The sequence below is a fragment of the Manis javanica genome, chromosome 6 (genome assembly GCF_040802235.1).
Source record: "Manis javanica isolate MJ-LG chromosome 6, MJ_LKY, whole genome shotgun sequence".
NCBI classification, from domain to species: Eukaryota; Metazoa; Chordata; class Mammalia; order Pholidota; family Manidae; genus Manis; species Manis javanica.
Window position 1 is genome coordinate 146,062,359 of NC_133161.1, and position 27,670 is coordinate 146,090,028.

At 51.8% G+C, this 27,670-nt stretch overlaps 3 protein-coding genes across 16 annotated transcripts in view; 1 reads left to right on the top strand and 2 right to left on the bottom strand.

Annotated features, from left to right (window-relative positions):
* Positions 1–1,721, bottom strand: part of CEP164 (centrosomal protein 164) — a 62,973-nt gene extending 61,252 nt beyond the window's left edge. For 9 of the 10 annotated variants that reach the window (XR_012132729.1, XM_036992776.2, XM_073239728.1 and 6 more), the window contains exon 1: positions 1,591–1,721. The gene's annotated coding sequence lies outside the window, so the exon portion shown is untranslated. The remainder of the gene's footprint in view (positions 1–1,590) is intronic. The other variant, XM_036992767.2, reaches the window with a different exon arrangement.
* Positions 1,722–5,367: 3,646 nt separating this feature from the next.
* Positions 5,368–23,621, top strand: BACE1 (beta-secretase 1). The gene is made up of 9 exons (XM_017668364.3): positions 5,368–6,105; positions 17,140–17,228; positions 18,617–18,833; positions 19,317–19,454; positions 20,151–20,285; positions 21,220–21,321; positions 21,666–21,815; positions 22,074–22,245; positions 22,877–23,621. The coding sequence occupies exons 1-9, from the start codon at positions 5,845–5,847 to the stop codon at positions 23,116–23,118; spliced, it is 1,506 nt and encodes a 501-aa protein (XP_017523853.1). The 5' UTR covers positions 5,368–5,844; the 3' UTR covers positions 23,119–23,621.
* Positions 23,622–26,797: 3,176 nt separating this feature from the next.
* Positions 26,798–27,670, bottom strand: part of RNF214 (ring finger protein 214) — a 46,711-nt gene continuing 45,838 nt past the window's right edge. For all 5 annotated transcript variants that reach the window (XM_073239737.1, XM_073239736.1, XM_073239735.1 and 2 more), the window contains one exon: positions 26,798–27,426. In XM_073239737.1, the coding sequence (XP_073095838.1) occupies positions 27,361–27,426 (66 nt within the window). In that variant the 3' untranslated portion in view covers positions 26,798–27,360. The remainder of the gene's footprint in view (positions 27,427–27,670) is intronic.

Genomic DNA, 27,670 nt, shown 5'->3' on the forward strand with positions numbered 1-27,670 from the left:
ATTTACGGCAGAAGAAACAGCATGCACACAGGCCAAGAGGCAGGAGAGAGGATGGTAGGTGCACAGAATTACGAGAACAGAAGCTTCTATTCCCTGAACAATTCCTATGTTCTGAGAACTGTACTAATGTTGTATGTACATTATTACCTCACCTCATCCTCTCAATGAGGTACAATTATACCCATTTCTCAAATAAGGAAACAGAGGCTCAGCAAGGCTTTTAAAGAGAAAACAAACTTGCCCAAGGATTTGCAGTGAGTAAATGGCACCACAGAACATGCACAAACCCACACCTATCTTATTCCAAAGCCTAAGCTCTCAGCCACTCCAACAGGACCAGAGTGCAAGGGACAATGGGAAGAGCCGCAGGAGACAGATCTGCAATGCAAGGCAAAGCGCGCATTATGAAGGGTTCGGGAGAATTGAGACTGCATCCATCACAGGATTTCACAGAGACTGGCATGATGAGATCTGTAGCTTAGAAAGACTGTGACAGTTGTGTAGGAACTATTGGAGGAGGGTAAGAACAGAGCCAGAGGGACTCCTGAGGAAGTTATCATGGCTGCAGGCAAGGACTTATGAACTAGACCAGCGGCTGGGAAAGGGCCAGATCCTAGGGATGTCAGGAGGCGGAACAGCAGAACTTGGTGTCCGCAGCGAGCGGACAGAGGAAGGAGGAAGCCGGGGCACTTACTCCAGTCCAGTGTTGATCCTTTCAGTTCTATGCCTTGCCCAATAGCCCCACCTAGCATACTCCCTAGAATTCAGGAAATGCCCAACAAATGTCAGCCGTGGATATTAGATGAATGAATTCCACGTGCAGACTTGGACATCTGAATGAAGCCTTTCACTGAGACAGGAACCACAACAGGAGGAACGGGTCCGGGGACCAGGAAGGCTGGGGAGGGGTGCGGTTGGAGACGGTCAGGAAGCAGGTCTGGGCTCAGGAAAGGTCTGGCTGGAGCGGTAGATGGGGAGTCGCCGTTCAGCAGGTGGTACCTGAACTTCTGGGTGAAATGGCCCAGAGATGGCAGTGTGAGGAGTACCCAGGACGGGCTGCAGAGGCAGCCAGGTGGGAGAACCGGGCGTGAGGAGCGGCGGGGGTCACGTGAGGAGGGCGGTTCCAGACGGAGAAGGTAGATTTTTTAGATGCACGCAAAGGGCGGTAAAAACAAAACCAAAAAACTTTCTAACTTGCCCTGCTGGCCAAGAGATCCCACAAGGTCGGGCCCGCCCTGGATGGGGCCATGAGGGAGGCTGCCCACAGGAGAGGCATCCAAGAGGGCTCGCAAGGCCTTGCACCCGCGCGCAGGGGCGAACAAACGAGGGCCCCGGAGGCTGCCCCGCGCCGCCTCGCGCCCGCTCTCGCTCGCTCGGGCTCGCCGCTCCCTCCCCGCCTGCACCCACCGGGCCCGCCCGCCACTCAGGGAGATGCTGGACGGGGCGCACGGGTCCGGCCGCTCCGGTCTCACTTCTCCCTGCAGCTCCCGCCCACACTGCGCGTCCCGCTCCCAGCGCACGAGGGTGCCTCAGCTCTCCCCCTTCCCTCCCCCCTCCACCACCCCACCGCTCCCTCGGGGAGGGCCTCACCTGTCCTCCCCCCAAGGAGGCTCCGGGCGAAGGCTCCCGGCGGCGCGCAGCGTCCCCAGCACCACCCCGGCTCCCCGCTTCCAGGGACGCCGGGGTGTTGCCCTGCAGTGGCCAACAGCCACTTCCGGAGATGGTACTAACCTAGCAACTGGAAGTCCCGCCTTTACCGGGAGTCAATAGGTCGCTGAATGGGGGTTGTGGCATCGGATTGGTGAGATTTGCCGTCAGTTTACGGGGGAGTGCTGCCCGTTTCCCGTTGCATCTTGGGAGAGGTAGTCCAAGATAGTTGCTGCGGGTCTGCAAGGGGTTTAAAGGAGAGCTCGGAATGTAGATATGAGGGGAATTTCTTCCCGGGCAGGAAAGGATCATTCACACTATTAATAATAATATTAATTAAATAAGGCAATTTAGCAGTCATCATTTTTAGAAGTGTGATCAATATCAGATGAATAATACACTGATCAACAATCAGCCCACTGAGGTTTTAATTTTTGAAGGCAAGGTCATGGAGACCTCCCCCCTAAAAAACTGGCTCCCCTGTGCTCTGATTAAGTCAAAGAGCACCTGACCAAGAGTCCGTCTTTCCACCAGAGCACAGGGCTGTTTGCATGTCTACAAGACGGGGATAATAAACTCGTAACTATCTCAAGAGTCCGTTTAAGAAGGAAAAGAATAGGTGACACACGTGCACCCCCTTCCACACGCGCCGCCTGGCGGAAGGGTTGATTCCAAAGAGCTTCCTTTCCTTATATGGAGGGCACATCTTCGTTTTTCTCAAATGTCGTCAACATGCTAGAGAAGTTAGGAGGGGCAATGACCGCTCTGCCCATTACATCAGCGGGAAAACAGGCACAGAGAAGCGAAGTTACCAGTTGCATCATATACTTTTAAAAAGTATATAATCTAGAGCAGCTACTGTACGCCCTACCCCTAGGTCGGACATTCCATTGTTGGAACTTTTCATACTGTTTTCTTGGAAATACAGAAAATCAACCACATAATAGCAAAGAAAAACTCTTATTAATCCTTTTACTTCTTTAAAAAGTATATCAAGATGTGAAATGTTCCATCTCCTCTTTTAATCCACCTTATTTAAAATTGCAAGCTGCCTTCCATCTCCCTTCTCTGCCTAATTTTTCCCCATAGTACATATCACCGTCCAAAATACTATATACATTTTTTCCTTTATGGTCTGTTTCCTGCATTAGAATGTAAGCTGTATGCAGACAGGGCTTTTGTCCATTTTATTCGTTGTTATAACCACAGTGCCTAAAACAGTGCTTAGCATGCAACAAGTACCTAATGTATTTGCTGAATGAATGAACGTGCAAGCTGAAGAAAGGAATGAATCCCACACTTCAGGGGAAACTACCGTTGACATTTCAGTCCCTATTTTCCAGGCTTTTTAATGCTTATGCAGATGTAGATTTATGTGCATATTTATGTGCATACTTGTATATACACATGTAGTTTTTAATTCTTACAGAAATGAGATCATAATGTACTTATTACTCTACAATGTGCTTCTTTCACTTAACATCTCATAAACACCTTCCAAGGTGAGTTCATGAGAAGTCATCACATTCTTCAGAGTGGTTATGTGGGATTCCACGGATTGAATGTCTCCTTCCCCAATTGATGATCATTTATTTTGTACCCCAAGTGTTGGTGTACACAAACATTGCTCAAAGAGTTTACATTTTTTACATTTTAGTAGACATTGCCAAATTTCTCTCTAAAAATGGAATCATATACAGTCCAACACCAAATATTACCAACGTGAGAGGCAAAAAAAAAAAAAATGATGATGGTATCTAAATGCTGTTTTATTGGATTCTTTCACTGTTAATGAAGTTGGATTTTTTTCACATGTTTATTGGCCACTTAAATTTCTTCAGTTAATTACCTATTCGTGTTCTTTGTTCGTGTCTCTCCCAGGTTATTTAGGGGTTTTACTGACTTGTAGAAGCTCTTTGGACATTATAGACATCAATCCTTTGTCTCTGTAGTGTGACAATGTCTCCTTGTCTGTGTCTTATCTTTCAACTTTGAAAATCTCACTTTTCTCAGTAGTTGTAGCAGTAATAACACGAATAGCTAACCTTTACTGAGCATTTACAATGTGCCAGACACCATTCTAAGTGCTTTGCATGGATTTATCTCATTTAATCCTTACGTTACATGGGACGGGCTATTGTTATCCCCACTTTACAAATGAGAAAATGGAGATGCAGAAAGGATAAACAACTAGCCCGGAATCTCCCATTTTCTAAGTGGTGGAACCAGAATTGGAACACTGGAAGTCTGATTCTATAGAAATTTTTTAAGTAGCCAAGCCTATTTTTTAAATATCTTCTGAGTTTTGTTAGAGAGACCTTCTTCAATTTAAGGTTATTAAAATACTCTCCTTTTTTTTTTCTGTAGTTTTGTTTCTCATGTTAAGCTCTTTGATCTGTCTGGAGTTTGTTTTTAGGTGAGATAAGGGTTTAATTTTCTTTCCTTCCAAAGGATAGCCAATTGTCTCAACAACAATTATTGAATAATAATATCTATTTCCCTTTGATAGGAAGGGCATCTTTATCATATACAAAATTCCCATAATACATACATTGACCTATTGATTTTTATTTTTAAGCTTGTGTCTAATCACCTTATTGGTTAGGCTCGTCTGTCCATGTCATGTGTAAATAATGCTTCCTTGGCTTCTTAATGTTTGGAGCACCTGTTCCACTGCCTCATCTTAATTGAGTTAGCGAGACTGACCTAAACTACATGGGATAATAGTAGTGATAATGACCTTCCTTTTCCTAAGCCTGACTTTAACGGGAATAACTTAAGTCTGTAACTCTAATGTTTTTTATGATTTTTTTGTTACCTTGCTTGAGAAGTTTTCCCTTAGTTTTTATCAAAACAACTGAATTTTAACAACACTTTTGCACATCCGATAAATAATATGTTGATATAATTAGATGGCTTTTCTCTTTTAAGGTTTTAGAGTTTTAAAGCTTTTCATTTCAAGCTCTTACCAACCAATATACAGATACTTCTTGGAGTGGTAACACTTTAAAGCTGACAAAAGCCATTTACCCTCAGTCTGACTAGTGGTGCAGAAATCAGGAGGATCTTGAGGATTCACATCGGGTGGACGTGAGGGCAGACAGAGCACCAAGGCCATAAAAAGATTCCGATGAGAGAAGACCTGGGGGGCTCTCAGCTGCCCACAGACTGCAGCCTCCAGTGAGGACAGAGCACTTTACACTTTCTCCTTTGGGACCCTGCTTACGCAGTTGGGTACCCAGAATACCCTTCTATCTCCTTTTCTCTTGATCTCCCTACTTCTGCTTATGAATTCCACTCACTGGTTAAGGGTCAAATTAAATACCACCTCTCCCATTGAGTCTTTCCAGATCCTTCAGAATTTCCCCAAACCCCATCTCCTTAATGCCAAATTATTTGGTATAGTGCATGGGTATTTCATTTCTTTATGTAGCCCCAGTGTCTAGCAGAATGCCTGGCATATAGTGGGTGCTAATAAATGCAGAAAAAATGCAGAATGAAGGACTGACAGAATGAGAGGCCAGCCACCACCCTATCCTGAAGGCCCTTCCCGCCCTGCTTAGGCAGAGGAGCCCTTTCCCGCCAGGGTCCTGCAGGGCGGACTCCACCTCGGCAGAGGGCATCCCAGACCCTCTCAAAGCCCGGAAGCTGGGCTGCCTGGCGTGAGAGGACTACACTTCCCAGCGATCCCAGGGAAAAGAGAAAACCCTTTGGCTTTGACAGTCGCCGCCACAAGTCTTTCCGCCTCCCCAGCCATCCTGGGAGCTGGGAGCCGGGAGCTGGGTTATGGTGGCCTGAGCAGCAAACGCAGCCACAAGAGCCTGAAGCTCCTGCCCCTTCCTGCGCTGCCGGCCACCAAGACCAGGAGACCGGCCGAGACCTGCCATGCCCGCCCCGCCCAGCCCCCCGGGAGCCCCGAGCCCGCCTTGTCCAGACCTCTGCTGAGGCTGGAGCCGTCGGCCCGATGTAGCCAGGCTTCAGATCCGTCTCCTCCCCTCCTGTCTCTCTGCGGATTTCTCCTGCCGGATACCCCAGCCTGGACCCGGGGCTGGCTGGGGCACCTGCAGGCCCTGGAGCCCTGATGCCTCACAGCTCGCTCTCCTGAGAAGCCACCACCAGCACCCGGAGCTGGGGGCAGGCAACAGGGACGGACGTGGACCAGAGTAAGCCTAGAGGGCCCGAAGGCCAGGGTCCACTATGGCCCAAGCACTGCCCTGGCTCCTGCTGTGGATGGGCTCAGGGGTGTTACCCGCCCACTGCACCCAGCCTGGCATCCGACTGCCCCTGCGAAGCGGGCTTGGGGGGGCCCCCCTGGGGCTGCGGCTGCCCAGGGAGACCGACGAGGAGCCAGAGGAGCCCAGCCGGAGGGGCAGCTTTGTGCAGATGGTGGACAACCTGAGGGGAAAGTCTGGGCAGGGCTACTACGTGGAGATGACCGTGGGCAGCCCCCCACAGACGGTAAGGTCACCAGGCCAGCCCTACCCTCCTTCCTGTGGGAGCAGAGGGGAAACAGGCTGGGGATGCGGCGGGCTGGCCCCTGATAAATGGGCTGCCCAGTGCGGGCAGGAGGGACCCCGTCCCAGACCTTTCTTCTAGGGTCACATGGCAGGACTCGGCCCCAAAGCTTCCCTCTCCGCCTCCCCTCCAACCCCCACCAGGCTTCCCAGGCCTCCTGCCTGGCTGCATCCCCTCACTCCCAGGCTTACACACGTACCCCTCACGAAGGATTTGGGCCAAGAGAAACACTTCAGTGAGGGGAGCCTGGGCTGGGGAAGGGTCTGCGCCAAAGGGCCACTGTGGACAGGTGTCAGCCCTGGCCAGGCTGAGTCTCCCAAGCCCACCCCTCTGAATTCTGGTCACCTGACCCTCTTCCCACTTCTGGTGTTCCCGGAACCCGGGGCTGAAACCATGACCCCAGCACCTTGAGGACTGAAGTGTCCTGGCATGCGTTAGATCAACCCCTTTCTCCCCTCTCTGGGCTGCCAGAGGGGCAGTAGGGTGAGGTTTCCAGGCTTCTCCTGGCCTCCGTGCCTACCCAGGAGCCCTGGACAGACACGTGCCTCCCCACTTGCATTGGGCACTCGGGCCCCTCCCCCACCCCATGTCCCCAGCACCGGCCTGAGAGGCCTGAGTAGCGAGAGGACGAATCCCAGCACAGCAGCCAGAGCCCCTCTAAGAATGAGACTCCTTCCCCGACCGGACCTGATAGGTGCTGGGGGAGGCGGTATGGCAGGAGAGAACACTGCCAGCCCTCCCCATCGGTCCTGACAGCCCTCAAGGAACCTCCAAGGGGGCTGGTGGAGGTCGCACCCTCCGTGCCTCTGTGGCTGGGTGCTGTGGCTGCCCTCGGTGCCCACACGCCTCCTCGGTGGGAGAGTCTAGGCGCGGGTGGCAGGACGGTTCTGTACGGGCTGGCGTGGGTCACCTTGAATCCGAGCCTGCACATCTCTGTGAGTCTCCCCCTCCCCAGATCTGTGGGACCTGTGTCAGGGAGGCCTGTCCATGGGAGGGTCTGTGAAGGTGGGAGGGTGCTTGTGTGTAGGGGGAAGAGCCGCACGTCCCTTGACTTCTCAGACGGCTCTCACACTGGGTCTGGGAGAAACGCAGGTCTCCACCTCCCAGCAACCCGAAAGAAGCAGCCTTGCTGGCCCATGCCACCCAAGCGTCCTTCCCGCCTCCCGGCCGCTCCAAGGCTCTGGGCTCTCTCACTTACCCGTCCTCTTTCCTGTGCACCATAACTTCCCCAGAAATAGTCTGGCATCTGTGAGGACAGGCCTCTAGCATTTCGGGACGACAGGATGCCGGGTACGGTCAGGGAGCAGGGGGCATGGAGACCTGGCCCTCCTCTGGTGTCTGCTACTGATGTGCACTGACCCTGTGACCTGGGCACAGGTGCTTTGGGGAACGGACCAGGGCTCTGGGGTCAGACACACCAGGAATCCCAGCTCTATACCTCACAGCTTTTCTCAGTGGTGTGGCCTTGGGCACATTAAGTAACCTCTCTAGGAATATTGCCTTGCCTTGAAATGGTGTAAATGGCTGAAATGAGATCTTTGCAAGGTCATTGTGAAGATAGAGTGAGACTGTAGGTGAAAGCACCTGGAACAATGCTCCGGGACACAACTGACTCCCAGAAACATGAAGTCCCTTCCCTCTAACTCATCTGACCACTCCTGTCTCTTCTGGGTTACGAGGCATAAAGACTTGGGTGCTCTGGGCCTCCATGTAGAACTGGGTGCTCTGGGCCTCCGTGTAGAACTGTATTTCCCTGGACCTGCGAGATAGATCCACCAGCCCAGAGACTGGCAGAGTAAGTGCCTAATAAATGTCAGTTCCTTCTCCTCCTTCCTAAGAGAAGGGGAAAAAGAGGTTAAAGTTCAACACTGGTCCAAGGAACCAGTGCCAAGCAGACCCCATTAGACTCTGGATCGCCCGGCAGCCGTGAACCCGAGCCAACGCCAGCCAGCCTGCGCTCTGTGGTGACTTTGATTCTCTCCCCAGCAGTCTGCGAGAGGTATGCCCTTTCACCCTGCCTGGTGGGGCTGCTGCACACACCAAAGGAGAGTGTGGCTGGCGGAGTACTCTGATCAAGTAAAAGTGAATGTTGGGGAGCACTTGCTACTGGCCAGGCAATTAATTGCGGGGTTTGGGGGGCTGATCCACAAAGAAACAGAAGTTACATTTTCTGCCAACAAAGAGCGTAGCATGGAACTGCATGTATTAGTGCTATACAAGGTCATCCATAGCAGTGGCACTCAAAGTGAGGTCCCCAGACACCGGTCCTTGGAGCCTGTTAGAAACGTGACTTCCCTGGAGCTCCTAAGTCAGCATCTCAGAGGCTGTGTCTCAAGCTGGAGAAGCACGGATCTACAGTAGTACAAGGAGAGTCTCCCGAGTTCCGGAGGAAGTAGAATGAGGCAAGGCCTCCCGGAGGAGCTCTGCTAGGAGCATGGTCTTGAAGGATGGATAGGAGGGGGGCGGCCATTCCCAGTGGGAAAATGGCACTGTCCCACTGAACTAACTGCACTCTACTCGTATGCTCACTCCTTCCCACCCTTAGACCCGGGGAGGCCACAGGAGTGGGTCATGTGTGTTCAGGCTTTTGCATGTTTGTTCAGAGATGGGAAACCCAGGCCAGTTAATGGTGCAGATCTGGGAAAGGCAGAGCCGGACTGCCAAAAGCCTTAAACTCTAGGTATGAGGCTTAGGCTTTGGTCTGCAGATATGAGGGGAAAGCTAAATTCGTTTGTGCAGAGGAATGACATAATGAAACAGTCTTTTAGGAAGAATGGAACTGAAAGATACAGGGGCAGGCAGCTCTGTCAGAACAGGCCGAACGTGAAGCACCATGAGAAGGACTGCATGGAGCTGTGATATGCTGGAAAGGGAAGGGAAGACAGATGCAAGGCGGAAGGACAGGACTTGATAATGTCCGTGTGAAGCGTGAGGGAGACAGGCATCAAGGGTGATTTTGCGATTCAGATCTGGGGTCAATTAGAGGCTAACAAGACCATTTGCAGGAACTGGAAGGTTGGCAAGAGGGACTGGTTTCATAGCTCTGGTGTACAAATATCTACTCGTATTTATGGTGGCAGTTTATGTAAAGTTTTAAAGTATATTCTACATAGATTATTTTGGTCTTTACAGTAATTCCTGCAATATATACATATACATACATACATACATACATATGTATATATATGATCTTATCATTCACAGCTTCTAGCAGAAAAAATGGAGACTAAAAATTTAAACAACTGGCCAGATGGCAGGCCAGTAAGCTGAGATCCTGTCTCACCCTTGATCTTTTTATAATGCCATGCCATGTATTTGTGTGTCTTAGGGAGAAGAAGAGAGAGTTTATTATGAGCACCCCTCTCTGATTCTCCCATGACACCTGCTCATGTCTGCACTTGATTGACTATCACCAGATCTCAATCCTAGCAATTACCAGAATTATTATAAATGCTCCCTGTCTTCCCTGCACTTACCAGAATATCTTATAACTGTTTTTGTGTTCATTTACCTCTAAAGCATCAAGCTCTTGAGGACAGTGTCTTTTTAGATAGTTTTTTATTTTCTGCAGTGTATTATTTCCCTTTATCTGATATCTATGACCACACCAGTCTCAGAACACACACCTAAAAAAACGTTGAGGAATGAACAAATAAAGCATAAGCCATCTAAATAGAATTCGTGATGGTCAATTCTCAGTGAAGAAATGGAGCTCTTGGAGAAAGGATTTTCACATATTCACTTAAAGGAAAGGATGTCCTTTCATTATAATAGTAGGACCGCAAACAGGAATTTTTGTTTTGTTTAGGACTTAATTGTTGAAGATTGTTTTCAATTTCATTTACTTGTTTAGGATTTAATTATTAGGACTGAAATCTTCTGATGGTAGTCAATTCACTTTCACAAATAGTTGTCGAGCACCTACTGTGTGCAGAAGAGAAAAATAATGACACAGTCTTTGTCCTTGGAGAGCTCATGATTTGCTGGGACACACCGACTTATAACACCTAAATATCATACAAGCCTGAAAGCATTTGTACAAAAAGAACAGTGGGTCTTGGAAGTACAAAGAAAGAAGCGGCTGCTTCTGGCCGGGCGCAAGGAGGGGCCTGCTGGAAAAGCGAGCCTTTGAATATGGCCTAGAAAGATGAGAAAGCCTTGCTATCGGAGAGTGGTGGGGAGAAACGCTTCGTGAAGAGAGGCGTGAGCTGTGCGGAGAAGCTGGCAGTCGTGGCAGGAATGCTGCAAGGCTGAGTGGGGTTTGGGTTGTAGCCCGGAGGCAGCGGGGAGTCCTTTCAAGTATGTGAGAAGAGGGCTGGCCCAGTGTCGTTTGGGTTCTACAGAAACAGCTCCAGAGTGGAGGGGAACTTGGACAGTCTAGAGCCCGAGACGAGGCTCCCAGTTAGGACACAAGGGCCTGATGGAGGCTGGCAGCTGTGAGGGCAGAAAGGAGGAGGGGTCCTCAGAGGGCCCACATCACTTTGGTTAGACCAGGTGTTCCCTGCTCCTGCGGAGGGCAAGGGAAGGAGAAGGTTCTTCTCCTCTTAACCTTTCCGACTGTATTTGTGTCAAGGAACAACACAGCTAAAGGAGCAAGGTTTTTTAAAGATCTAAGTGTAGTTGATATGCAATATTAGATTAGTTTCAGGTGTGTACAGTGTAGTGCTTCAACATTTATATACATTATCAAGCGATCGCCATGGTGAATCTAGCTACTGTCTGTCACCATACAAAGTTGTTTCATATTATTCAAAAGGTACAAGCTTTGAAAGCACAATATAGCTTACCCAAATTCTGTCTGTTGTTCTGCTTTAATTACAAGGGACAGGTATTATTCCGGGGCTGAGGAAACTGAGGCGCAAAGATATTAAGTGGTTTGTCCAGTTTCTCAACCAAGGAAGAACAGAGCTGGGGCTCAAGTCCTGGTCTCTGGACTCCATGATTGAGAACCGCTGTCTTTGACCTGCTCTTTAGGAACAGATACGTACATTTTTTGACCATTCACGTCCATCATCTCATCTGAGTAGGAAGCTCTGATAAGCATCAGGTGAGCTGGGTTTCAGGCGGGGGAAATGGCACATCCTGTCTGAAGGGGGAAGAGTGCACTAGGTAAGCTTTAAGGTGACCCACCCACCTTGGGATTCCTTAAAAATCAGCCCAAGGTAGGGTAAATAGCACCAGGTACTAATTGCCAGCTTCAGGCTAGAGAGCAAAGTGGAAGGTAGAGGATATGTGTTGGGAAAGGAGTCCATTTCCATTGGGTCAGCTGCTTGGTCAAGGTGGGAAGAACCTGCACAGGACCCAGTCGCTGGACTTAGTCTGAGGTGGGAGCTGTGCACTCTGCTGCCCCTCAGCCATCCCCAGCTGCTGACTTAAGCCCCCTCTTGTCCTTCATTACCTCCTTCTCTGAGCCTGGGGCAAGCTCAGCTCTGGGAACATCCACTTAGGAGAGCAGAGGAAGCTGACTCAGAATGTCGCAATCAGTGTCCTGAATTCACTAAGATGCTCTAAGAACCTGGGTGAATATTCGGTCAATTTTGTGGGTATGGTGGGCATTAATTGTCATTGTCACCACACAGTAGTACCAGATTGAAAATCAGCCCTGCAAGGACCCTGAGGCAGAGAATTAATAGCAAGAGTCTGTGGGGTCACAGAGAACACAGGAAATGAGGCAATTACGGTCAGTTAAAAAAAAATCATTATGGAGGGCTAGGTAAGGCTTAGATAATAAGGATACAGAGGAGCTCCCAACCCTTGTAGAGCTCCGAGTATGTGTCTGTGTGCATGTGTTTGAACAGACACATTAGCTAAAAGATAAAAAGCTTGATGCATGGTGTACAAGGAAGCACAGGTGTTACTGAGGACCTGGAAGAGAAGGAACCTAACCTTAGCTGGGGGCATCCGGGCAAGACCTTGGAGGACAGGATGTTAAACTGTGACATCAAAGTTGAATAGAAGGTAGACAAAACAGGGAGAGAATGTGTCCAGCATAGGAAACAGTATATGCGAAGGTGCGGAGGTGAGAGATCATAGTGTTATTGAGCAACTCCATAAGAAGCATGGCAAGGAGGGGGACAATGAGGAGACAGGTTCATTGCGGTTGCCTAGGTGCTGCCAAGGTCAAGATTTCAGGTTTTAATTCAGATCGTTTTGTATTAGTTATCTGATGCTGTGTGACAAACTACTCCAAAACTTGGTGGCTGAAAACATGAGCCATTTGGTTTTTCAGTACTGTGGATCGGCTTGGTTCGTCTGTGTGTCTTACCTGGGCTTATTCACGTGGCTGTATTCAGCTGGTGGGCCAGCTGGGAGCCAAAGTTCGGCCTACTGGATGTCTTTTTCCATGAAGTCTTCCATCCTCGAGGAGGAGAGGCTGAGCTTCTTCACATACAGTCTCAGGGCAGCTTTCCAAGAGGCCGATCCCCAGTGCCCAGGTTCCTATCAAGCCTCTGCTTTTCTCCTTTCTGAAGTCCCACTGGCCAAAGCAGTCACATGGCCACACCGGGAGTTGGTGTCAGACTGGACCACACAAGGACGTGGATACAGGTGGCCGTGATTGATCAGTGTAACACTCTGCCGTACACTTCTCCCGAACGAGAGAGGAAGGTCAAGGAGATGAAAGGCCAGACTTGGGCTTGGACAAAACCAAGGGATTCTTGCCTGGTTTTGTGGTTTATTGTATAAGCTGGTTCAAGTTGCTTACTCACACTAGGTCCCAGTTTCCCCCTCTGTAAAATGCAAGAAAGGCTTCCATCCGTATCTCTGCTTTAGCTAAAAAGCTAAATATACAAGAATGTAAGAGCTCTTTGAGGCCCATACAGAAGGAAATAGACTTCTTTCTTCAGTAGGAAGAATTAGAGTAGCAATTGTTTAGTAGAAAGAATTTGCAAGTCTCCCAGGGAAGGCTAAGACCCTGGGATAAGGGTTGTGAGATCTTTCAGAATGGAAAAGAACCCCCATCTCTTCAGGCTGATGGACAGATGACTCCCGAAGGCCCTTTTCATACAGAAGAACCTTGCGCTGTCCCTGTCTGCTCCTGAGGTGGGACTTGGGGAACAAAGAGCTTACCCTGATCTCACCAGCTCCACACCCAGTTCATCATCCAAGATCTCTTGCTGGAAACTCCAGGTTTCTGGCCTGCAGAGTGAAATGAGCAGGTGTGCTTTCCCTGTGGGGCTTGTTAGCACTCCCCATGAAGCGGCCTGCCCTCAGATGCCCCCCTGAGGGACATTTGTTTGTTAAGTGATTGGCACTCACCTAGCCCTGACCCCAGGCTGCGGTCCCCTGGGCATCAACATGCAAAACGCGACAGACTCTTGAGATGGCCTGGCCCCAAGGGAAAGGGGAAGGAGCAGGAGCGACCCAGGAGCCCAGGCTGTCAAATCAGGTACTGGGGAAAGGCAGGCAGGTCTGAGCAAGAGCCATCCCTGTCAACGCCCACAGTCGGGGAGTCATGGAGGGACCCCTCCCTTACCCAAAGCAGAGGGCGGAGTAGCTCTTTCCCTTCTTTCCTTTAACCATTAATGAATTCAAGAAATATTTATTGCTAGGCGCTGTGATACCCCTGAGGGACATTGGGGATTTTTAAAAAATTAGATACAAGCAGAGGTGAGATTCAAAGTGAAATCATGGAGTGCTAAATTCTATGGAAGCATCTGAGTAAGAGATTACAACCTGGTCTTTCTCCGTGAGGAAGACCCTTTTGAGCTCAGACAGAAGGATGACAGGAGATGAGTAGACCAAGCCCCTAACAGGATGGTCTAGGCAGAGTGAGTGACCCTTGCAGCAGCCTTTGTGGGGAGAAACCACGGCTGGTTTGAGGACCTGAAATGAGGCCAGTGTGTGGCCAGCAGGCAGAGAGCTTGGAGGAGTTAGACACACTAGGCTGGATATACAGGCAGGACCAGACCACCAGGAGCCCTGCAGGAAATGTTAAAGCTTTACGTTTTTACTTTAATAACAAAAAGAAATGACTGACACAGGAGAGTGGCATGGTCAAACTCTCACTTTGAAAAGCTCACTCTAGCCACAATGCAGAAACGGGTTGGGGAGGTGAAGGGTGGATGTGCCAAGACCAGCTGAGAAGCTGTAGTGACATTCCATGTGAGATGGTGATAGCTGGGCCTGAGGGTGGCAAGGGAGATGACAAGAGATGGTAAACACCAGAGACTCTTAAGGTTAGTCGGCAGGACTTGCTGCGCTGGATAGATGTGAAGAAGAGGAAGGTGTTAGGACGCTCTGAAGTTGTTGACTGTGGAGCAGATGGATGATGACAACATTCAGTGATGTAGGAGCTCGGGGAACAGACAGAGGGGCAGGGCCACGTAAGGTCAGCTTTGCACAGCCTGAATTCGAGGTATCTTGGAGAAAGTTCGGTAGGTGTTTCTGGAGCTCCCAGGGGAGGGAAAGGCGTGCGCTAGGGGCTTAGGAGGCCTCGCCACAGAGGTTAGAGCTGCGGCCGCAGCCTCGGGTTAGACGGCTTATGGAGAGGGTGCAGCCCTGGAGGAAGGGGGCGCCTGCGGAGCAGACGGGGGGGCCGATCCGAGGGACTTCTCACTTGGTGACGCGAAGTCCCCGGGAACCGTAGTAAGGGCCTGTTCGTAGTGGAGGGAGGGACGGAGGCAGACCGTTTTGGAACGGGCTGCGGAACGAGTGGGAGGTGGGAAAAGGCAGACAGCTTGGCGGAGAGCTTGGGTGACGAGAGAGGAGAAAGAGGGTAGCTGGAGGCGGGTGCGAGATCAGTGAAGTTTTCTTAAAATGAGGAGGCTCGAGCATTTGTAAATGCCAACGGAGGAAGCCAGACGGGGGAGCGGGCAGCGCGGCGGCCGCCGCCTGATGGGGGCGGAGCGCGCGGGGCGGGGCGCCGAGGGCAGGACCGGGCGGGGCGATCGCAGCGGGCGCGCTGATTGGCCGCGGGGAGGAGGGCGGTCCCGCCGCGTCCCGCTCCCGGGCGGCTCTGGACCCGCGTCCTGACCGGTGCGGCAGCCCCGCAGCCCGAGGCCCCTGGCCACAGTGGGAGGCCCGCGGGAGCGGGCAGGGGGCGGGCCGCCCGGGGGAAGGGCAGACAGTCAGTTAGGTGTTTGCCCTGGAGGAAATCCCAAATCCCAACTGCGTATTTTGGTTTCCCACTTTTTTGTGGTGGGTGGAGATGGGGAGCCAGAAAGCGCAGCGTGGGTGGGTGGTCGGGGGGGCGAAGGGGATCGGGGCCGGGGGAGGGGGGGTCTTTCCTCAGGTGTGGCCCTCCTTCAGGTGGGAGGGGAAGGCCCTCGGAGGAGGAGGAGGAGAAAGGCCGGGCTGGGCCCCGGGCCTCCTGGCTGGGGGGGAGGGAGGAGCGGGGTGCAGAGAGAGCTTCTCCCCCGGCGGGGAAGGGGCTGCCCGAGCTGGGGCTGGGAGCCCCGTCCAAGCGCTGTTCCAGGGTAAAAGGCAGTCACGCTGCCCTGGCGCCAGCGGGGGCACACGCACCCCAGAGGCCCTCCCCTGCCCGGCTACGGGGACGGCGTTGTGGAGGAGATTCGCCTTGGGGTCTAGCGATAGCTGGGACCCCTGTAAACAGGAGGGCGGCCCTGGTGTGGAGAGCGGAGTCCCAGCGGATGGGGGAGGGGGTCCTGGGAGTCGGGGGGCGGGGAGAAGCCTTGTTAGTCATTAACTTGGTTGGTTGAAATCTGAACTGCTGAGCCTCCGGTTCTCTATTGATTGTCTCTGGAAGTGCAGCAGCGGGAGCGGGTAGCTGCGCAGAGACCAGGGGGAGGGAGGGGGAAAGGGCGGCGAAGAGAATGGGAAGCGGGCCAGACCTGGGGGCGGGGAAGGAGGGGCCGTGGCTGGGTCACAGGGCTTGGTGCCAGTTGGGAGGAATCTTTGGGGAGGGCGTGGGCAGGCCAGGAAGCTCAGGTGAGCTTTGCGGGGAGGGCAGTCAGCAAAGCCACAGAGGACCACCGAGAGCAGGAAGGAGCCAGAGGATCTGGCCGAGAAGAGGAAACTGAAGCCCAGAGCGCGGTGACCTGCCCGAGGTGACAAAGTCAGAGCCTGCACCAAAACCGAGGCCAGCTGACTTCACTACACTGAGCGGAGGACACAGAAGTGAAGGACCCTGAAGCCAGAGAAGCCGAGATGATGGGCATGGAAAGTCAGGAGAAGATTCCATTGTTCAGTTTGCCATGTTTCTGAGGACAGGGTCCTTTCCTCTTCTTGCTGTGAGGATATAGTGGGCATTCAAAAAATGGCTCTGGACTGACTGAGGGAGGGGTCAGGCCGTCGGAGGGGTAAGGAGGGACAAGATACAGGAGGTGCTAGGAGACGCAGCTGCGCGGCAAGGAACGCCAAGAAGACGTCCTGTTAATACCTGTCCGTATCCATTTACCAAAAACCAGGGCCCTGACTAGATGGGTCTTCACCAGGATATCATAGTGGGCTCCTGGCTCCCCACTATTTCTGACAGTAGGGCTCATTAAGCCTGTGTCACCTCAGACAGAAGGGAGGCCTTTCACGGGAAGCCACATTATGGCAGGCAGGGTCAGAAACGTGGGCACCGACATGCCATCCTGGTCCCCACAGCTCCCCTTGCCAGTGCGAGCTCCCAGAACAGCTCTTCTCTGGGCCTGAGGGGTGACCCAGAAGCGGCGGGAAGGGGCAATCTCTGCAGACAGAAGCAGGTGCACAAAGTGAGCAAGGGCAACCTGATGGTAGAGAGAAACAGGAATGGAAACAACACATACACAAGATGCTGTGTCTTATGACGTAGAAAATGTTATGAAGAGAAGACAAGCAGACACAAGGCTTCAGAGGCCATGCTGAGGATGTCAAGGACCCCGTGTCCTGCCTGTGCCCATGGCACCAGCAGGCACCAGCCTGCCCGGTCGCGCATTGTGGAAGCTTCATTCACCCTGCACGTTCCAGAGGGAGACTCTGTGCTTGTGAGCGAAGGGGCAGGAAGTCCACACTGCCTGCCCGTAATGTCTCTCTCTCCACTTTCTCTCACAGCTCAACATCCTGGTGGACACAGGCAGCAGCAACTTTGCAGTGGGGGCTGCTCCCCACCCTTTCCTGCATCGCTACTACCAGAGGCAGCTGTGAGTCCCGGGGAGGATTAGAGGGCACCCGTCCCAAGGAGCTGGGGCCGAGAAGGGTCTTGCGGGGGGGCTGCAGGAGAAAGACTAGTTCCTCAGATCCTTCCCGGGAGAGAAGCGTTGGGGGGATTTGAGGAGATACACTAGAGGGAGGGATAAACTGAGGGGCAGCCAGGAAGGCACTGAGACGGGCCCCCTTCCCGTGGGAGAGCGGCCTCCCGGGTCTCCTCGTCTCTGCCTGAACTGGGAGGCATGGGACTGTCACCCCACAACCCCTCAGTGGCTCTGTTCTGTGGCAACACCAGCTAAACCGAGGCTGCGCCGGCTGAGCGACAGCTCCCTGTGCTGTGGGCTCACCCAAGGGGCTACTCTCCGGCTCTGCACACCCAGGGCAAGGAAGCAAAGGAGAGCTTTCCGTAAGCCTCCCTGCTTGGACCTGTGTCAGGGCCTGAAAGCTGACATGCTCCCTGCCCCACCCAGAGTTCCAGCAGCTGGATTCAGCCCACAAGTGGAAGTGAGGGTTGAAGTGGGTTTTTAAGGTAAGAGGCAGTGAGGGATGACCTGGGAGCTCCCTTAGCATAAAAACAAGAAGTGGCTTGAGGACCCCTAACATCTGAAGCATCTCCGTGTGAAGACGTGAGTAGAAGCTGAAATCCCACTCTTGGATTTCTGGGCAAGTGCCAAAGTTACCTTCCCCTTTAACTTCCCTGTCTATAGAAAGCAGTCAGGGAGTGGGATGTGGTCAGACCAGTGAAGGGCTATTCGTGCCAGCAATGCCCCCCAGCCCCATCTCTGTCCCTGCCACACACAAGGCCTGGTTAGTGGTGTGATTAAACTCAGGTAGGGGTGGCACATGCTGATGAACATGTTTCATACAAGTGTCATACAAGTGGTGTGTACACCCCCTGCCCCACTGACATGCTTGTGTGGGTCCCTCCTTTGCAAGAACTTGCTATAGAGGTCCCACATCACCCCAATGGCACTTTCTCTGTCACCGAGATGGTACCACCTGGTCCCAAGGCAGCAAGAATGTCAATAGCTCCCTTTCTCTGGGAGCTTGATGGAGCTGGGGGAGGAAGAGAGGCCTGCTAGCTGTCACTTCAGCAACAACAGGCACAGTACACAAAGCCTGGGCTTGTTCTTCACATGGCCTGAACTCAAGATGTAGGAATTGGAGCTCTGGAGACAGCAGAGTGGGCCCCAGCAACAGCCCCCCTCATCTGCGTGCAAGGTCACTTTACACTGTTTTGGGTGATTGATCAAGGGATGTTCTGTTGAGCATCAGAAAACATCTTATCTGATACAGGATGCCCCTGAGATGAGGTTAGATGCTGGATCCCTGTGCCATTGTTGTGGTTGTACATCCACACATCTCTGCCTCCTTTCCATAGGTCCAGCACATACCGGGACCTCCGGAAGGGTGTGTATGTGCCCTACACCCAGGGCAAGTGGGAGGGGGAGCTGGGCACCGACCTGGTGAGCATCCCTCATGGCCCCAACGTCACCGTGCGTGCCAACATCGCTGCCATCACTGAATCAGACAAGTTCTTCATCAATGGCTCCAACTGGGAGGGCATCCTGGGGCTGGCCTATGCTGAGATCGCCAGGGTGAGAGGAACAAGGCCTAGCTGCAGACACAATGTCTGCGCATTGCAAACTGCACGCTGCACAGGGATGGAGTTGGGAGAGGGAGGGAGGGATGGACCAAAGGAGGGAAACCAAAGGATTCTGCAGAGGGGTGGGGGGGCAGTCAAGTTCATGCCCGTAGAGGGCAGAACTATAGTGAGCGACACTGGGGTAAGTACAGTAATAGGCTGTGGTTTCTATTGACTAAGATTTTAACAAATAAGAGAGGCCTCCATAAATCTGGAACAGGTTAAGCATATGGGGACCAAAGATCCTATAGATCCTTGCTGTTTGCATTGCCGGGATCTCTTGTTAATCCTCTACCAAATCTCAGTACCTCAAAATGGTACTTCCCAAGAAACAGCTCCCAAGTCTTTGCTTTCACCCTCCTGTTCAGGCAGGATGCTGGCCGCTTTTCATCAGGGCCTCTATGTGAGGATTCACTCCTTATCTCTCTCTGCACAGCCTGATGACTCCCTGGAGCCATTCTTTGACTCCCTGGTAAAGCAGACCCGCGTGCCAAACCTCTTCTCCCTGCAGCTCTGTGGCACTGGCTTCCCCCTCAACCAGTCAGAACTGCTGGCCTCCGTTGGTGGGAGCATGGTGAGTAGGTCTTGGTAGAGGGGCGGTCCTGGCACTAGGCAGAGAGAAGGGGACCATTTGCCTTCCCTCCCTCTAAGGCCACACCACAGTCTTGGCTCCACTATTTAGAATCAGAAACCTCTTTATATTCACCACCTCCACTTTTCCTTTCCATCCTTTTTCTCCTTGTATTATTCCAGAAAGGATTCGAGATACCTATAGTAAACATGGAAAGGATGAGAGTATTAGGAAAATTTAAAAGGAAATGAAAATAAGATCAACCAAATTAAGATTATTTAGTCTGATGATCAGAAGACAAATGTAAGGAGTTTAAAAGTCTATTTATTAATTAGGACAACTGATGGATGGTACTCCATCTCCAACAAGCACAGAAAGTAAAACTTATAATGGCAAATTATCATTCATTCAATATTTATTATGCCAGTTTAGGTTTAAATAACTATATCAAGAGCTGTGTGATTCTGGAGCAAATAATTAAAAATACTGGAAGGTCTCTTCCTTTGAACACATCCTTAACACATTTAAGAAACTATAATCACTTCAGGGCATGATTTGACTCAAAGCAGGAAGATGGGGAAGGTAATCTGTAGAGGGCCTTGCCACCCCCCAACAATTACTGATTCTATTGCTCGGTCTCTGGGTGACTTGCTGTCCTTCTGTGCCGGGACCCAGGTACCTGCCTCTTTTTCTCCCTAGATCATCGGGGGTATCGACCAGTCACTGTACACGGGCAGCCTCTGGTACACACCCATCCGGCGGGAGTGGTATTACGAGGTGATCATTGTGCGGGTGGAGATCAATGGACAGGATCTGAAAATGGACTGCAAGGAGGTAATGGAACCGAGCGGAAACCAGGGAGAGGTAGCAGGGAGGTGACAGATACGAAGCCAGACCCTGAGTTCTGAGGTTAGGAGGACAGAGCAGAGATGCAGGGCCTGCAGAAAGTGCTGGGGGCTGAGCCTTGAACAGTCAGGAGCTTAATGGTCACACAGAGCTGAGGTGTGGGGCGAGGGACTGGCAGGGCACTTTCCCGGGAGCTGCATGGCTTACGGTCTGGCTGAGAAAAAAGCATGTCTGGGCTGCAGTCACTGCCTTGCTGCACAGCTTTGAGGCAGTGTGCTGTGCTGCACAGGGGTCTGGCTTTGGAGTCAGAAAGACCTGGGTTTCTAGATTAGCTAGGTGCCCTTGGCCAAGTCACTATCTTATATTTCAGTTTCCTCATCTACAAAGCAGAGGAAAAACAGCTTTCTCAAAGATTGTGGTGAAGACAGAGAAAATGAGAACAGGCTTATCCCAGTGCCTGGCACACAGCAGTCCCCAGTAAATGGCGGCAAAGCCATTTGGACCTTCCTCAGATTCCTGATGTGTGTTAAATTAGATATAAAAGTACTGTCGTAGTTAAAAGCACCATACAAGGCATTTTTATTTCAAGATTTGGAGAATGCCCACCCAAGATAATAAGAGTGAATATTTCGTGAGTGCTTCCTATGTGCCCTGCACCACTCAGCACTGCAAGTGTATTAACTGATGGAATCCTTATGGTGACTCTCCGAGGTAGGGACATTATCATCCTCACTTTAAAGATGAGGAAACTGAGGCACAGAGGTTCAGTAACTTGCCCCAAGACACACACCTAAGCAGCGGCAACGCCAGGATGCCGACCCCGGCAGGGCCCCAAGAACCCAGACTCTCCCCTCCTTCCGGCCAGAGCCTGGCGTTGAAGGCGGCGTTTTCCTATATTCTAGCCCTCTCTTCTCCCCCTTAGTACAACTACGACAAGAGCATCGTGGACAGTGGCACCACCAACCTCCGTCTGCCCAAGAAAGTGTTTGAAGCTGCTGTCAGATCCATCAAGGCGGCCTCCTCGGTCAGTGCGACCAGGGACGGGGCGAGGTGACCCAGAATCATAAGAAGCCCGTGAAAATCGCATTCCTCAACCAGAGCCTTAATATCTGCCCTTAGATTCCTCTGCCAGATCCCCCAAAACAGTTCTCTTCTGTGAGCCTTGGTTTGCTTGTCACACGGTACCCCCGGCACAGAGATCTGGCCTCCCTCTGCCACTCTTTCCTACATCCTTGGCTTCCGGTCTCCCCTTCCCCAGCTGGGATATTCCACGGGAAAGCAACCAAGGGGACCAGCGTTATCCGAAGCAGGAGAGGCGAGATGAGGAAAGAGGCTGTTTCCTCACCGTCATCCCTTTCTCGCCAACAGACAGAGAAGTTTCCCGATGGCTTCTGGCTAGGGGAGCAGCTGGTGTGCTGGCAAGCGGGCACCACCCCTTGGAACATTTTCCCAGTCATCTCACTCTACCTAATGGGCGAGGCCACCAATCAGTCCTTCCGCATCACCATCCTCCCACAGGTGCGTCCCCACCCTGAGTCAGTGGCGTCTCAGAAGACGACACGTGCATGTTGGGAACAGTGAGCAGGCGCGGCTTCCCAGACCGTGGAAGACGGAACAGCTGAGTGTCCACTGGTAAAGGGCTCTTGGGAAGACCAATCCCTCAGGGCGTAGGGCCAGCAAAGCGAGGAGCGGCCTAAGGGCACAGGCTCTGCGACGGCCGCGGTGGGGTGAAGGACGGGGAGAAGGCTTCCTCTCACTCTGCTCTCTTGTCCTTAGCAATACCTGCGGCCAGTGGAAGATGTGGCCACCTCCCAAGACGACTGTTACAAGTTCGCCATCTCCCAGTCATCGACGGGCACCGTCATGGGAGCTGTCATCATGGAGGGCTTCTACGTTGTCTTCGATCGGGCCCGGAAGCGAATTGGCTTTGCTGTCAGTGCCTGCCATGGTGAGAGCACCAGGGTGGGGGGCGGGGTCCGTCTGTCCATGCTCCCACACCGGCAGTTAGGGTGCCTGGGCCCATCAGTCTAGGAGGCAGTAGGAGGTGCCACAAGGAAGAGTCAACCCCAGTGCAAAAGCTAGTTCCAGAAGGTGTGCTGTTCCTGTGCTGCCGGGCATGGCAAGCCCTGCCTGGACGGGGGACCCCGGGGGGGGACCTGGAGCAGCGAGATCTGCCTTCCCAACTCGGGAAGCCCCAGGCCCAAGGGCAGCAGGCTGAGCCTAGAGCGACCCTGTCAGCTGCTGCACAGGCAGACGGGGCTACCCTGGCATGGCGGCGGGGTCTCGCAACTAGAATTCAGCAGCAGGTGAGTTTACCAGGTATATATAGGGCTGCCTTTTAGGTAGCACTCCCACTCGAGAGGGATGTAGGAAAAGGGACGCTGCTCCCTACTCCCCAGGAGAGAAATGTCTCCGCCTAGTAATGGCTTTCGGTCCTGCTCCTGAGCGTCTCCAGGGAAGGAGATGCTGCAGCCTCCTCAGGGGCTAATGTCAAGACCTATCAGGAGTTTCTTTCTGTTGTCATGCAAACTGCTGCCTGACAATGAGAGCTGCTCAGTTCCCGTCTGCCCTTTCTCTAGTGCACGATGAGTTCAGGACAGCAGCAGTGGAAGGCCCCTTTGTGACCCTGGACATGGAAGACTGTGGCTATAACATCCCACAGACAGATGAGTCAACCCTCATGACCATAGCCTATGTCATGGCTGCCATCTGCGCCCTCTTCATGCTGCCCCTCTGCCTCATGGTGTGTCAGTGGCGCTGCCTCCGCTGCCTGCGGCACCAGCACGATGACTTTGCTGATGACATCTCCCTGCTTAAGTGAGGAGGACCTCGGGCAAGAGAGAGTCCTCTCAGCCGCGTCAGTGGCCCACGCTGGTCACGAGGAGACACGGACGGCCCCTGTGGCCAGAGCGCCTCAGACCCTCGCTCCCCACCGAAGGCCTGCCTTGACGAGGGGCAGGACACGCTGGCAGGTGGGCCGTGGGGATCGCCCCTGCAGGAGACAGGAGCAGAGACGGGGGCGCTCTGGTGGCAGGAGTGCCCTTGGCACCTCAGACGAGTCAGGAAATTCTGCTGCTTTGAAACCTCAGCCCTGAACCTTTGCCCACTGTCCTCCTAGACTCTCCAACCCAAATTCTCATGGTTCCTGAAGCAGGGGCATCGCACCCGTCACCCCAGGGCGTGTCCCTGCGGTGCCCTGGCAGGGACCAGGACGGTGTTTCCCTGCAGGCCGCAGTTGGTAGGACTGGAGGCAGTTGCGACCTGCAGTATAAACCTAACACTGGTGCAAAGATTGCCTCTTGAATTAAACAAAAAATAATTGGGCGGAGTGTTTGTACGAATGGGGGAGGTGACAAGAGGAGAGGGGGTGCAGAGAGGGGGGCACTGGGATCAGAGCGAGGCCAGCCCAGCTCCAGGTGGCATCTCCAGACAGAAGCCCGCCTTGGAAGGTGGGCACTGCTGCCCAGGGTCTCCTCTTCTGTGGTGGCAGCTGACCAAGTGACGTGGGAAGGAGGGCGTACCCAGCCCAGGGCTCTTTTCAGCGCTCTTAAGTGAGAAGTGCCCACAAAGAAGTTCCATCTGACAAATGAACTTCTCCCTATTCCCCTTGTCTCTCCCGAACCCTTTACCCCACATGTGACAGGCAACACTTAGGTATCCCGACCCCCTCGGCACCTGGGGAATAGAGCAAATAGAGCAGGGCTGGGCTTCCTGGTGACAGTCCCCTCCCTCCTGCAAACCCTGACTCCTGGAGCTCTACAGCTCAGGTGCTGGAGGAACAGACAGGAAACCCCTCCTACTTAGTCCTCGAAGCAGAGTCCTGAAGACTGATTAACAGGTAGAGTTGCTGCCTCCTCTTCTGCCAGGATTTCTTCCTGCTCAGCTGGAAGAAGTAGGAAGATCTCTGCCTAGAACAGAGCAGTTCCACTGCCTCCACGCACTCTAACGTCCCCTCCACTTACTTGGCTAAGACACCCCTCAGCGGCACTAGTATGATGCAGGAGTGTCAGAAACACAGGGCTTTCCGGCTCTAGCACTGCTGCCTTCGGGATGAAGGCTGCTTGGAGAAAGGACAGCGGCCTGGGGCTCCTTACTTCCTTCACCAGGAGCTCCCCAGTGGAGGCCATCCTTTCCCCATCCTGCTCTGTGTGTCCCACTCCTAATAGTACTTGGGTACCCAGGCTGGTTCCGGGGGCTGCCTAGTGGGAACCACGTTCATTTCCTCCCTATCAGTTCTACCGCAGCTGACTATGATACCAGTGTTGGCGGAAGAGCTGAATATTCCTAATATACCCCCCGGATCCTACTTCCGTCTGGTCAACACACTGCTTCCAGGTATGAGACCTGCCGAGTGCGGAATTACCTGAGGGAGAGGGAAATAAGACCCCTGAAGGGCCCCTGGAGATCCCAGCCTCAGCCAGCTGCCCACAAGCCATAAACCAATAAAACAAGAAATACTGGGTCACCGTTTTCTATCTGGGTTCTTCCATCCCCACTGTGTGGTGCTGCTTTGGGTGACAGGGGTCAGCCCCTAACCGCAGAGACTGACAGTGGGACGGGAGACTGGCCACTTCCAGCCCAGAACTTACTGTGTAAATAAACGTCCAGATTTGCTACCATGAAATGAAAACGCCACATTCTCCTTTATAATTTCTACCCATGTTGGAAAAACTGGCTTCTTCCTAGGGCATAAAACCCAAGCCTTTCATTAGAAAGTCCCATTACTTTTTTCAACAGAAAACTTGTACTTACTTTTCTTTTACAGTTACTTCCTTTCTACCCTTGAACAATTAACTCTATAAAAAAAAAACTTGGCAACAGCTTCTTGCTTGTAAAAATATGTATTATGTATCTCTACTTTTAAATTCTCCTCCTCAAAAATGTCCTGTGTCCACCCACTGCATTAGGGGCCTTCCCAGTGGCATGGCTTCTACCGCCTCAGGCCAGCGGGCAGAGGGAAAGGGGGCGGGGACCACCAGCCTGAAGTGCTGCTTTCTGACGGATCTCAGGAGGGCAGGGCGACTGCCTGGCCCCCACCCTCGTCACGGCTCCCCGAAGCGCGCGTCCTCCAGCCGGCTTCTGAGGGACTTGTACTGGGAAGAGGTTAAGCCCCACTACTCCTTCCTTTTTTTCCTCTCTACTCCTTTGGCTTCAAAAGTTTGTTGGAAACAATAATCTTTATACCCATTTCTGCTTTCTAAATTTTCAGGCGACGCTGAAAAATACTGCAGTGGCCCAAAGGCTGCTGCAAAGTTGAAAGGAAAGAAAATCTTTAGATTACAAGGTAAAAAATGGATTCCCCGACACCCCACCCAAATGAGAAGAACATTGGTCTTCCATTTTACCACATTTCCGTTCATGACGGCTACCAAACTGCAGACATTAGCATTTCATTAACCAAAGAAAGTGGGTCATCTGACCTCTAAGAAGAGAGTACTCAGGCCATTTCAATCACCCTACAAGATGCCAAGGAGGTCCTGGGAAGTCCAGCTCCTTAAACATGCTAGCCAATAAACATGGGCAAGAGAAGAGAAAGAGTATTTCCATGAGCTGATAGGCAAGGATGAAAGACAAGGAAAAAAATAACAAAAATGGGAAAGAATTTCATTGGATCTGAAAGGAAGTCTCTGCTACCCTGATACATATTGCTAGTGCCAGGAGGCATTTCCAGGTCCCAGAATGGGAAAAATTCAGCTGTTGGTAATATAATGGTGTCCTTCCCATGGAACTAATTTTTTCTTTAACACTTAGTTTTTACTTGTTTAATTCCAAGAGAAGGGAACTGAAGCCATTTCCTGTAGGAGTAAAGATGAAGGAGAAGAGTTAAAGCTCTAATAGAGTTATTACAGCTTTCTGAGGTCTAGACCTCAATACCAGAGGTGCTCAGTAAGCAGAAAGGAACAACCATCCGGCTCCAGACTATCTATAGAACAAATGACTTCTAACCTTGAAATCCAACCTCCCTTCCTCATATCCCTTTGGTCTCCATTTTTCCCAGGACAGGGAACATGTCCCCCATTGTTTTCTTGCTTCAAAAGTTAAACCTCAGCACCCCAAGATCATTCTGCAAGTAATTGTGCACCGACATCTCCTCACCCCAGTGCCTGCCTGGAGCTCACCCACGGTCATCCAACGACTTGGCGGTGAACCAACTGCCTTAACCGTCAGCAGGGAGGGGGGTTAGCTGGTTAGGGGACCAGAAGCTGACAGTGGCCAGAAGGACGAGGAGGGGACTTCACCAGGTCGGTGTGTCAGAGCTTGATCAGAAGCCAAGCCAGCGGCGGCAGGAGATGGCTCAGCCCAGGAAAGACCTGTGGGTTGTGCTAGTGCCTGAAGAGATGACTATCCAGGAGATGCGTGGACAGAAGTTTGTGGTGGGGGTGGGGGAAAGGGGACCTGGTTATGTTGTTATTCTTGGACTGTGAATTTTGCTGATGTAAAACAGAATATTCTGTAAATCTAACGTCTATGTGCAAATAATGAGCGTTAACACAGTAAAATAGTCAATGAAAAGTCAAACCATTAGGGTTACATTTTTTCCCCCTCAATCAGTCCCATTGTGTCCATGCGGAGCAGAGTGGCTAGAACAACATGGAGGCTTCCGGAGGCTTTCCATAAGCAAGGCATCTGGCTGGACAGCAGGTGAGCACCAGGGTTCAAATCTGCATAAATAAGCCTTAAGAAAACGGGCTAGAGGCTGAGCCAAATCAAAGCAGGATGGCCTGAGAGCAACAGCAGCTTACTAGATGGTTTTGTACTGTATCTGAAAACAACCCTAGGCAAGAATATCATAATTTCAAGGGCAAACTAAACATCATCTTACCTACAACCTGCATCCCCCCAAGGAGTTTCAAGGTGAGGGGGACAGACCATTTCTGCATAATATACATACTCTCATTTACGAACATTTGAATACAGACTTTCTATACACACATTACCTATATAATAAAAATGTACATGGCATGAGTATAGGTCACTGTATAAATATAGAGTTTTAGAAATCTTGAACCCGCGCTTCCTGTTCACATCAGTTTCTCCTCTTCTTCCTCCCCAGTCAGATCCATCATTTAAGAGTTGGACAAAAGGGACAAGTGTCATTTGTGTTGGTCTGGGCCCAGAATTTGATACACTGGAAAGAAAGAAAGATACATCTCAGGTTTATCTGGAAAGATGGAGGGAAGGAGAGGAGAGAGTGACATTAAGGTTCAGTAGGTCTAAGGACGTGTACTAAGAAAAGCTCATACAGGGGACTAGAAGGGCTATTGCACTGGCTCTTACTCCCTAAAGAATCTTCAGAGCAACAGAACCTGTTCTTTTCACAGAAAAGCTAATAACTGTGTGAGGCTGCTGCTTGCTGAGTATCTGGTGTGCCC

Bases quoted from the DNA above. Each gene is read 5' to 3' on its own strand.
- BACE1 (XM_017668364.3), top strand. From the start codon at position 5,845: ATGGCCCAAGCACTGCCCTGGCTCCTGCTGTGGATGGGCTCAGGGGTG. The intron at 6,106-17,139 runs GTAAGGTCACCA...TTTCTCTCACAG, and splicing joins TGGGCAGCCCCCCACAGACG to CTCAACATCCTGGTGGACAC. The intron at 19,455-20,150 runs GTGAGTAGGTCT...TTTTCTCCCTAG, and splicing joins CCTCCGTTGGTGGGAGCATG to ATCATCGGGGGTATCGACCA.